General features: G+C 35.0%; 1 protein-coding gene across 1 annotated transcript in view; it reads left to right on the top strand.

The window, feature by feature from the left end:
- Positions 1-10,989, top strand: part of LOC139870058 (uncharacterized) — an 11,846-nt gene extending 857 nt beyond the window's left edge. Inside the window, exons 1-6 of the mRNA XM_071857911.1 lie at positions 1-419; positions 614-1,083; positions 9,190-9,440; positions 10,036-10,135; positions 10,294-10,371; positions 10,426-10,989. The exon at positions 1-419 is cut by the window's left edge and continues 857 nt beyond it. Of these exons, the coding sequence (XP_071714012.1) occupies positions 1-419; positions 614-1,083; positions 9,190-9,440; positions 10,036-10,135; positions 10,294-10,371; positions 10,426-10,989 (1,882 nt within the window). The remainder of the gene's footprint in view (positions 420-613; positions 1,084-9,189; positions 9,441-10,035; positions 10,136-10,293; positions 10,372-10,425) is intronic.
- Positions 10,990-12,229: the final 1,240 nt, after the last annotated feature.

The raw sequence follows: 12,229 nt of genomic DNA, 5'->3' as shown, positions 1-12,229 counted from the left end.
GAGACATCCGGTAGATTCACCAGCTTGGCAAACATTTGATCATAATTATCCTGAATTTGCAAAGGAATCCCGTAATGTCAGGCTTGGTTTAGCGAGTGACGGGTTTAACCCTTTTGGAAATATGAGTAATTCCCATAGTACATGGCTTGTTGTATTGATTCCATATAGTCTACCTCCTTGGATGTGCATGAAAAAACCCTATTTCATGCTTACTCTACTAATACCAGGACCATCTGTGCCAGGGAATAATATAGACATATATTTGGAACCTCTAGTGGATGAGCTAAAGTTGTTGTGGGATCATAGAGTAGAGACATATGAATCATCAACAAACAATAACTTTCAAATGCGTGCTGATATGATATGGACAATAAGTGACTTTCCGGCGTATGCCAACTTATCTGGATGGAGCACCAAAGGTAAACTTGCATGTCCATCCCGCCTAAATTTTTGTTTATGGGACATCGTTGATTGTTGTCAAAGAGACATGCGTATCGGAAGGATAAAAATTCGTTTGATGGCACTGAAGAGTTGGAGACTAAACTAACTTGCTTGACAGGGTCAGATGTTCTCAATGAGCTAAATGGTATTTAATTTAAATTTGGGAAACTAGTCAAGGACAACCCAGTATTGCCATATAATTGGAAGAAGAGAAGTATATTCTTCAAATTACCGTACTGGAAAGACAACTTGATACGACATAATCTAGATGTAATGCATATTGAGAAAAATGTATGTGATAGTGTCATTGGAACATTAATGAATTTAGATGGAAAGACAAAAGATCATTTAAATGGGCGTTATGATTTAGAAGAAATGGGAATTCGAAAGGAACTACATCCCGAAGTTCTAGAAAACAACAAAGTGTATTTGCCACCTACATGTTTCTCAATGAATAAAAAAGAAAAAGATAGATTTTGTCGGATGCTTAGAGCAGGAAAAGTTCCTGATGGTTATTCAGCTAAGATCTCAAGATGCGTTCAACTCAACCCTCCAAAAATTGGTGGCCTTAAAAGTCACGACAATCATATTTTGATGCAACAGTTGCTTCCAATTTGCATACGAAATAGTCTACCTAAGCATGTCCGTGATGGAATTCAACATAACAACATGTTTATAATGCCAACATAATCACAAATCCATTTTATGATAGTAAAGCAAGCGGAAGCAAGATGATTAATAAAGCAAGTTTATATGTTTAACCATTTAAATTGAATTCCATGTAAATATCAAGTCATGAACATATGCTTACATATAACAACAAGGAAGTAAGATTTATACCTCCTCAAACTTGTTTGAGGGCTGTTTTAGATGAGCAAGTAGATGATGATTAATGGAGCTCCAAAAGAATGAAACCTCAAGGAGTTATACACCAAACTTGTGCACCAACACCCTAGCTTTGGTTAGGATTTTAATTACACTTGAAATGAACTTGAAAGAACAAAATAAGAACCTCTCCTTGCCCTTCAAACCCCACGGTTTCTGCAGCAGAAAAATGAGAGAGATTTTGCTTTTCTTTGATATGTTTGAATGCATGTGTGAGTGTTGAAAACTAAGTCTTGGTCTTGGTTAAGCATGGGTAGTAATTAATAAACAAATGCATTCTTATTGCAACTCCCATGCCACTCACATTATCATGTTATAATATACTTTTATATAAAAAAACTGATTTTATAAAATCAGTTTTTATAAAACTTGATTTTATAAAACACATTTTATAAACATGTATATTATTTGTTATGTATATTTTATAAAACCAATTTTATAAAATGTAACATAACTTAATTAATTATTTAACCTATAAATAATTAAATCCTTGTTATATAAGTTGTTCCATAACTTACATAAACATATCAAGTAATATTATTTAAGAAACCTTTTCCTTAAAATTCAAGTGTCGCGTATTTAATCATTGATCCAATCGTTAAGATCAAATATGAATAAGGTGACGGTAAGCTTGTTATTGGGTATGACCCAACTTGGATAAAAACATACTAGCCACATTACTTTAATATGTCTCTCGGGCATACGAAATACCTTCAATCTCCCACTTGCACGAGAAACATAAGAAATTAATGCAAGTGATGGATACCACCTAACGATGGTCCATCACCCCCAATATGTTATGACTTTGTGCCATTCAATAACATCATCCCTTTCGAGTTCTCGTCTCGAATATGAATAGGTGAATCTTTCATTATAACCTTTCGTCCTAGATGTCATGTTAAATCCAAGAGATACAGAGTGATCACTCTCTTCTGGATTTAACTTTATCAGGCCTTAGACATCTGACTCTCAACGAATAAGAGGGACAAATTCCTTCTTGACTACATACGTCCTAAATATATACCTTGTATTATACCTGAGCTCTTCCTTATGAACTACCATATTTCAGAATAGCGAAGGAAAGAATCAAGGCATGATACTTGGTAAATATTCGAACCCAATATGTATCTCAGGTCAGAGGATACAATGATATTCGCCTTTACTCAAGATTACATGTGATCAACCACAAAGGCTCCATTTAGTAAGTCTTGAGGGCGGGTCTTCCAATATTTGTATCCCACAAATATCTATGAACCTTGGTTGCAACCTTGCACCACATTCATCCCGTGAATGTATACCAATCCAAGTTCATAATAGTCTAAACCTCACACTTGCTCCCACAAATGTGATCGACTATGGAATTTAGAATAATTACTTATTCATGGATAAAATATGCAAAATAGGAACATGACTCAAGATTAATAAATTAATACCATAATTATATTAATGAGTTTGAACCACTTCGTTCCGTTACAATACATAAAACAGATCATAACCAATCACTAGAATATCGAAGCCCTAATGCACTAACATGCCCTTGATGTTTTGCACCATGTAAGAGTTTCGTGAGTGGATCCGCTATATTAAGATCTGTGTGAACTTCGAATACATATCTTTCCCTTTTCAACTTCATCCCTTATGTAGTTGAATCTCCGCTCAATGTGACGGGTCTTTTGGTGAGCACGAGGTTCTTTGATTTGAGCAATCGTACCTTTGTTGTCACAAAAGATCTCAAGAGGGTCCTGAATGGAAGGGACAACTCCTAAGTCGTCGATGAATTTCTTCATCCATGCAGCTTCCTGGGCTGCCAATGAGGCGGTGATGTACTCCGACTCTGTAGTGGATAAAGCAACAACATCCTGTTTTGAACTCTTCCAAGAGACCGCACCTCCATTTAATGTGAAGACATAACCGGATTGTGATCAAGAATCATCTCGATCAGTTTGGAAACTCGCATTCACGTAACCTTTTACAGCGAGTTCCTCCTCACCAGACCCATATATTAGAAACATTTCCTTAGTCCTCCTAAGGTATTTCAATATACTTTTGACAGCAATCCAATGACTGTTTCCTGGGTTATTCTGGTATCTACTTGTCAGGCTAAGAGCGCATGACACATCCGGTCTAGTGCATATCATTGCATACATGATTGACCCAATAGCATATGCGTACGGGACTTTCTTCATTCTCTCTTATTCATCTTTCGTGGTAGGGCACTGAGATGAATTGAGAAGCATTCCCTTTTGAATAGGTACCAAACCTTTCTTTGAGTTCACCATCTTGAACCTTTTCAAGATCTTTTCAATGTATGCACTTTGATTCAAACCTATCAGTTTCTTGGATCTATCCCTGTAGATCCCAATCCCTAAAACGTATTGTGCTTCTCCAAAATCCTTAATGGAGAAGCATTTACTTAGCCAAGTTTTAACACCTTGCATTGTCGGAATATCATTTCCAAATAACAATATATCATCCACATATAGTACAAGGAACATGATTGTGCTCCCACTAGCTTTCTTGTATACACAAACTTCATCACCATTTTTAATGAAGCCAAATTTCTTGGCCTCCTCATTAAAACGATGATTCCACATTCTAGATGCTTGTTTCAATCTGTAGATTGACTTCTTTAACTTGCATACCTCTTTAGGATATTTCGGATCAACAAAACCTTCAGGCTGAACCATATAGACATCTTCCTCAAGATGTCCATTTAGGATAGCGGTCTTGACATCCATTTGCCATATTTCATAATCATAATGAGCAGCAATGGCAAGTAATATCCTAATAGACTTTAGCATTGCCACAGGCGAAAAAGTTTCATCATAGTCAACCCCTTGAGTTTGAGTGAAACCTTTTGCTACAAGTCTAGCTTTATATGTATCCAAGTTTCCATGTATGTCGGTTTTCATTTTGAAAAGCCATTTACAATCAACTAGCCTGGAGCCAGGAGGTTGCGCAACAAGTTCTCAAACTTGGTTGTCATACATAGATTGCATCTCAGCGTTCATGGCTTCCTGCCATTTATCCTTATCAATCCTTGATAAAGCATCTTGGTAGTTTGTTGGTTCATCCAAATCAACCACATAGCAACCATCTATGAGAAACCCATATCTCTCAGGAGGATTACTAATCCTACCAGATCTGCGAACGTCTTGTGTGTTTTGATCATCCATTTGATCACTCTCAACATTTTCATGTTGAGTGCTAGTGCCAACCAATTGTGTATCATCTACTTGATCTTGAACCTCTTTAAGATCTATCTTCCTTTCACTATTTCCTTCCATTAGGAACTTAGTTTCAAGGAATTCAGCCTTTCGAGCAACAAATACATTCTGCTCGGATGGATCATAGAAATAATATCCCATATCATCCTTGGGATATCCTATGAAGATATACTTCGTAGATCGAGCATTCAACTTATTAGGGACGTAATTCTTAGGATAAGCTTCATGTCCCCATACCTTTAAGTATGACAGAGATGGAGGTTTTCCAAACCATATCTCATGAGGAGTTCGTTCCACTTTCTTGGTTGGGGCCATATTTAGAATACGAGCCGCGGAGCATAGACAATAACCCCAAAATGATAGAGGTAACGAGCTTCTAGCCATCATAGATCAAACCATATCCATTAGGGTTCGGTTCCTCCTTTCAGAAACTCCATTAAGTTGGGGTGTTCCAGGAAGAGTGAGTTGCGAGATAATCCCACAACTTTTAAGATGATCTTGGAAGGCATCGCTTAGGTATTCACCTCCTCTATCGGTACAAAGTACCTTGATTGTCTTATTGAGTTAATTTTGTACTTCGTTTTGATATTCCTTGAATGCTTCAAAAGTTTCGTCCTTGTGTCTTAACAAGTAGACATATCCGAAACGACTGAAGTCATCAATGAAAGTGATGAAGTATCTTTCACCTTTCCTAGTCATGGGCTTAAAGGGTAAACATACATCCGAATGTATTAATCCCAATAAGTCCTTAGCCCTTTCATAGGTCCCTTTGAAAGGTGCTTTAGTCATTTTGCCTTGTAAACAAGATTTACATACATCAAACGAGTCTAGTTCATTTGATTTCAAAAGGCCATTCTTTTGAAGTGTATGTATTCGATTCTTGTTTATGTGACCAAGGCGACAATGCCATAAGTAGGAATCACTCAAATCCCTTTTGAGTTTCTTGGTGTTTGCATGGAACATTGAGCTATTGCATGATGTGTCATCATGAACCAATTCATAAATACAATTCGAAGGCGAAGCCTTGAAATAGAACACATTATTTAAAGAAACATGGATATCATCATTAATGAAATTAAGATTAAAACCATATTGTTTCAAACGGGATACAGAAATAATGTTTCGAGATAAATCGGGTGCATACAAAACATTTTTCAAAATAAGCTCCAAACCACTTGGTAGCTTCAAAACAAAGTCTCCTTGAGCTTTCACTTACACCCTTGCTCCATTTCCCATGAAGAGACTTGTTGTTCCCGCATCTTGATCACTTCTTTTGAACCCCTGCAAAGAATTGCAAATATGAGTTCCACATCCTGTGTCTAATACCCATGTATTAGAAGAAGTAATACTAAGCTCAATGTATACCATGTATACATTACCTGAGGTTTGCCCTGCATCCCTCTTTTCTTTCAACTCCTTCAGGTAGACCGGGCAGTTGCGTTTCCAGTGACCCATTTCACCGTAATCGAAGCACGGATCTTCCTTGGGGTTAGCTTTACAGGCAACCTTTTGCTTCTTGTTGTTGTTGGTTGGGGTAACCATCTTCCCCTTTCCCTTGCCCTTACCTTGGTAGGCGGGTCCTTTCCTCTGAGCCTCCTTCGGCTTAGAAGTGTTATTGTTTTTGACCCGCCTTCATTGATCATAAACATGGGTGAAGCCCTTTTACCCATGCTCGCTTCGGCCGTCTTTAGCATGGCATGTAATTCACCAATGCTCTTATCCCATCCATTCATGTTGTAATTCAATACAAATGTGTCAAACCTCTTTGACAAGGAATTAAGGATAAGGTCCGTGGCTAATTCATTAGACACGTTGCAGTTTAGACGGTTTGCTCGATCAATTAGGCTTTTCATCTTAAGGTCATAAGATGAAACGGATTGGGATTCGTCCATCCGACATGCATGAAGTGCTCGGACCGTTTCAAAGCGCTTGACACGAGGTTGTTGAAAGAACATCTCCTTCAACTGTGTGATCATGTCATATGCACTATGATGCTCAAAATCCTTTTGGAGTTCTGGTATCATAGTCCCAAGCATGAGGCAAGAAACTTGCACCAAATCGGTGCAATATTTCTCCCAATAAGCCATGCCTTCCGTATCATCCTCGTCCGGTTGATCGGGAATGGGGTCTTCCAACACATACGCCCTATCCTCAAGTTTGAGGACAATTCTTAGATTGCAAAACCAATCCATGAAGTTCGTATGGTTGAGTTTTTCCTTTTCGAGGATTGACCTCAACGATAGGTTGTTAAAGTTGATAGGTACGTTTGGAATGTTGTTGTTGTTAGCGGCCATCTACAAAATTTAACAAAGTTGTTTAAGTATCAATTTTAATTTAACAATCAATACCCTTTAAATCCAATTGATATTTATTAAATTTTAGAATCCAACGGTAAACCAAATTTCGGTTAGGTGACCTTTATCCCGTCATTTGATTTAGCTAGGTAGTCATTATATGACAATTGCAATCCTTTTGCAACTTCTAAGTTATGGAATCATGCAATCCTTTTGCATGGCATATTTATTCCATCAACGCCTATTTGTTCCTCATGCTTCGGTGACCCTAAGTTCATGATTCCCAAATCAAGTCGTCCTACTTGTGTAAACATGTAAATTTAACATACAAGTGGTTAGGTGACCTTTATCCCACAAGTGTGCGAAATTCACCTTAATCTTATTAGTTTGCTTATAATAGTTAGGTGACCTTTATCCCATTATGAGTTCCTCAATATTTTTAAGTGTTGCACAAAAGGATGGCGTTTAACTTGTTTGCATTGTTGATTAAAGGGATTTTAAGTTTTCATTATTTCTAGTTTAAGAAAACTTCTATGCCATACACCAACATGCATTTAGTGTATGGTACTTATGAAAAACCATTTTCATGTCTTGTAATTAAGCCAATTACTTGATATAAAATGGTTTATATACGTGATCCATTTAGTGTTCTTAATAACCATTTATTAATGTCCTTATGCCATTTCAATTTAACCATTTAAATTGTCATTTTGCATGTCTTTAATAATGTCTAATTTAACCAATTAAATTGTCATTTTGTTTGTTGTTAACTTGTGATATTCTTGTAGCAATCAAACATACAAACACAATAAACAACCATGCATGCAAAACAAATATGTTCACAATCAAGCCATTTTGGTAGACATTTATTTAGCCGAAAATAAATGCCACCGGTAAAGGGGTTATAACACAAAGTAGGAGATTTTAAACCTCCCACTTAATCTTGCATCCAAATGCTTCTTCTTGTGTTCTTCAAGTCTTCATTATCTTCATCATTTTTACAAAATATATCCTAATATATTTTTCTCTAAAAAATGAAATTACAACCTAATCTATTTTACATACCAAATATTAAATAAATTACATAACCAAAATAATATTATTACAAACCAAAAGAATGAATTAATATTACATACCAAATGAATGAATTAATTCAACCAAACATGCAACCATTCAAACACAAGGTCTTGGCTTGATTGTGAATTTCAACATACAACAAATATAACCAAAATGGAAGAGCCCAAACCCACTTTTGGGACTCCTACAATTCGGCCAAAACCTCCAACCCACCCAAATCCATTAATTTTGCACTTTACTTTCATGCATGTTAGTAGAATGCAAAGTTGATGGGATTTGAAGACCATATATAAGAAGCATATTTCATAGACTTCGGCTCTAGATACCATTGATGGAATTAAACATAACAACATGTTTATAATGTCAACATAATCACAAATCCATTTTATGATAGTAAAGCAAGCGAAAGCAAGATGATTAATAAAACAAGTTTATATGTTTAACCATTTAAATTGAATTCCATGTAAATATCAAGTCATGAACATATGCTTACATATAACAACAAGGAAGTAAGAGTTATACCTCCTCAAACATGTTTGAGGGCTGTTTTAGATGAGCAAGTAGATGATGATTAATGGAGCTCCAAAAGAATGAAACCTCAAGGAGTTATACCCCAAACTTGTGCACCAACACCCTAGCTTTGGTTAGGATTTTAATTACACTTGAAATGAACTTGAAAGAACAAAATAAGAACCTCTCCTTGCCCTTCAAACCCCACGGTTTCTGTAGCAGAAAAATGAGAGAGATTTTGCTTTTCTTTGATATGTTTGAATGCATGTGTGAGTGTTGAAAACTAAGTCTTGGTCTTGGTTAAGCATGGGTAGTAATTAATAAACAAATGCATGCTTATTTCAACTCCCATGCCACTCACATTATCATGTTATAATATACTTTTATATTAAAAAACTAATTTTATAAAATCAGTTTTTATAAAACTTGATTTTATAAAACACATTTTATAAACATGTATATTATTTGTTATGTATATTTTATAAAACCAATTTTATAAAATGTAACATAACTTAATTAATTATTTAACCTATAAATAATTAAATCCTTGTTATATAAGTTGTTCCATAACTTACATAAACATATCAAGTAATATTATTTAAGAAACCTTTTCCTTAAAATTCAAGTGTCGCGTATTTAATCAATGATCCAATCGTTAAGATCAAATATGAATAAGGTGTCGGTAAGCTTGTTATTGGGTATGACCCGACTTGGATCAAAACATACTAGCCACATTACTTTAATATGTCTCTCAGGCATACGAAATACCTTCAGTCCTCTCTGTTGTGATGAAGTTGTGTCGTTACTATAGACGCTTATGCTGTAAAGTTCTCGATCCAACTGAATTGGTTCAAATGGAAAATGATATTGGAAAAATATTTTGCGATATGGAGGGGATTTTTTCACCATCATTCTTTGACATAATGGTTCATCTTTCTGTTCACCTTGCGTATGAGGCTAGAATTGGAGGATCTGTGCATTATCGTTGGATGTATCCAATTGAGAGGTAGTAAATTACATCTGGCCACATTTAATTTAAGTAAATTGTACAAAATATGACATGCTGTTTTTAATTTATTTTGTGTTTTTAAGGGAAACTCACACACAGTATAACATGTTTTAATATCGACTGTATAACAGAAATATTATAGTAAATTATTTAATTAAGTAGGTTCATGGAATTTAATCTTCATAATTGGATTTTCTTAAGGTATTTAGCCACATTAAAATCTTATGTGTGAAACAGGAGTAAACCTGAGTTTTGAATATCAGAAGGATATCTTGCTGATGAGTGTTTGGCGTTTTGTTCATTATACTTCGCTAACAATGTCGAGACTATACATAACAAGAAAAGTAGAAACTATGACGACGGTGGTAAGGAGGATGGTCTACCAATATTTTCTATGCCGGGTCGACCCATTGGTTCTATAAAAATGGCTTTACTATCTCTAGATCGTTTGGCTAAAGCACATTCATATGTGTTGTTCAATTGTAGTGAACTGGAATCCTTTAAAACGTAAGTTTATTTAGTACACATTTTGAGTTTCAGAATTTATATTACATTTTGCACTTTGATTGCATCACCTCTATACACATTGCAGAGAACATCTGAGTATTCTTTGGCGTGAAAATAAGAAAGAACGTCAGCATTTGATACAGCGTATGCACAGTAACAAATTTGAGAAATGGTTTGGGAAACATGTAAGAATCACTTGGAATTTCATTAATTTTAAGCCATGAATTTATTAAGAACGCTCGTTCTAAAATTAATCAGTAGCTAGAGATTTATTTAGTGTTATTATTTATCAAAAACTTATTTGTAACCAATTATTCATCTTATATTAAATTATTTTGAACAGGTTCGTAAGTTGCATAAACAAGGTGTAGACGGAATATCAGAAGATCTAAGGCATTTGGCAAATGGCCCATCTGAGTATGTGACAACATATAAGGGATATATCATTAATGGTTATCATTTTTAAACCAAATAGACAGAGAAGAAAAGGAAAATGCAGAATAGTGGAGTAATGCTCGAGGCAACAACAAATAGCTTCTCAAGTGTTAGAGATAAAAATCCTATTGTTGGGGTCGTAACATATTACGGGGTTTTAAAAGAAATCATTGAGCTACAGTATGGTGCTGATAAAAAAGTAGTCTTATTTCGATGTGACTGGATCTCAAATGGTTCAAGTCAAAAGGAAGATAAAAATGGGTTTACAATGCTCAATTTTTGTCGATTGAAGGAAGATAAAGAGCCGTTCATACTAGCAAGTCAAGCTCAACAAGTGTTTTATGTTAAAGATTGTGTTCACAAAGGATGGAAAGTTGTTATCAAGACAAAGCCTAGAGATTCTTATGAAATGAATGCACTAACATATCTTGATGACGTGGAAACACACCTGCAGAGCGAAACAGGTATTGGTCCTCAAATTGATGAAAATATGAACATTGAGTTGGTTAGAGAGGACATAGATGGGATTGTCGTTGACAATATTACTACAACATATACGGACACAAATGAGGATCATCTTGAAGATGATGCTATCATTGATTAACAAGTACCATGCTGTTTTATAATTACATAGCCAAATCAGTAGATAAACTGTACCAAATATTACATACAAGTTGGAGTTAGATGAGATAATGGTCAACTTACAAAAGAGAAGAAGATTCTGACTACCAAAAAGAGACGTTGATTCTGACTACCAGAAGAGATGTTGAGAGGCACTAGTATACACTCAATATCTTCTCCTCTTGTTCAATGATTCTTCATTGTCTGAAGATTTAGACGTTACGACATGCCTTTGAATGTAGTCAGAATCATACACAACCATTTCAAATTGATTTTTATCAGAAAAAGTGAAGACGAGTATGTCAAACCGACGTATATCAACATCTTTAACAAGCTTACTCCATCCATCAGAAAACCAAACGTCCTTACCATCGTCTTCCAACTTGAGATTGGCAGTATAACCTGTGGATGTGTTGATGAAGACTTCATCATGCAATTGACCAACAACATATATTGAATTGACCTACTTGATTGGGAGGATCTGCATAAACCAAGTATTTGGGGTAAGTTTTATTTGATATGTATAATATAAAATATTGTACAACTAACTGTATACATATTAACAACATTGTCAATTTGGAAGCTTAAGTATCGTGTTGACTTACCATATTTGGTTTGGATTCATCAACGAACCATTTAATGAATTTTGGATTTCTGTTATTGGAAACATGCTTTTCACATAGATCAGAATCGAACACCGTGAGTTCAAAAGTTTTGTCATCAACCATAGTTATTTGAAGAACATCCCGAACTTTAATTTGTAGATCCTTAACAACCTATTTCCATCCTGTTTTCATTGCTAGATCATGTCCATCCCACATGATTTGAACTTGTGCCTGGTAACCATCGGCAGTAATGATGTAAATCAAATCATTTGGATTATCGTCATAGTGATAATCGACCCACTTAGTGTGACGACCCGGAAATTTCTGACCAAATTTAAACTTAATCTTTATATGATTCCAACACAATAAGCAAAGTCTATAAGGTTGAGTCTCAAAAAGTTTGAGTCTCAAAAAGTTTGAACTGTTTCATATATTCAATTGACCTTCGACTGTTCTCGGCGATTCACGAACAATTAATTGTAAATAGATATGTGTGTATGTGTGTGTGTGTATATATATATATATATATATATATATATATATATATATATATATATATATATATATATATATATATAATAATTCAAAAAATAATTTGAAACATTATATGTTGTTGTA

This window comes from Rutidosis leptorrhynchoides, chromosome 10 (genome assembly GCF_046630445.1).
Source record: "Rutidosis leptorrhynchoides isolate AG116_Rl617_1_P2 chromosome 10, CSIRO_AGI_Rlap_v1, whole genome shotgun sequence".
NCBI classification, from domain to species: Eukaryota; Viridiplantae; Streptophyta; class Magnoliopsida; order Asterales; family Asteraceae; genus Rutidosis; species Rutidosis leptorrhynchoides.
The sequence above is the reverse complement of the archived record's forward strand: the minus strand, read 5'-3'. Positions and strand labels throughout refer to the sequence as shown.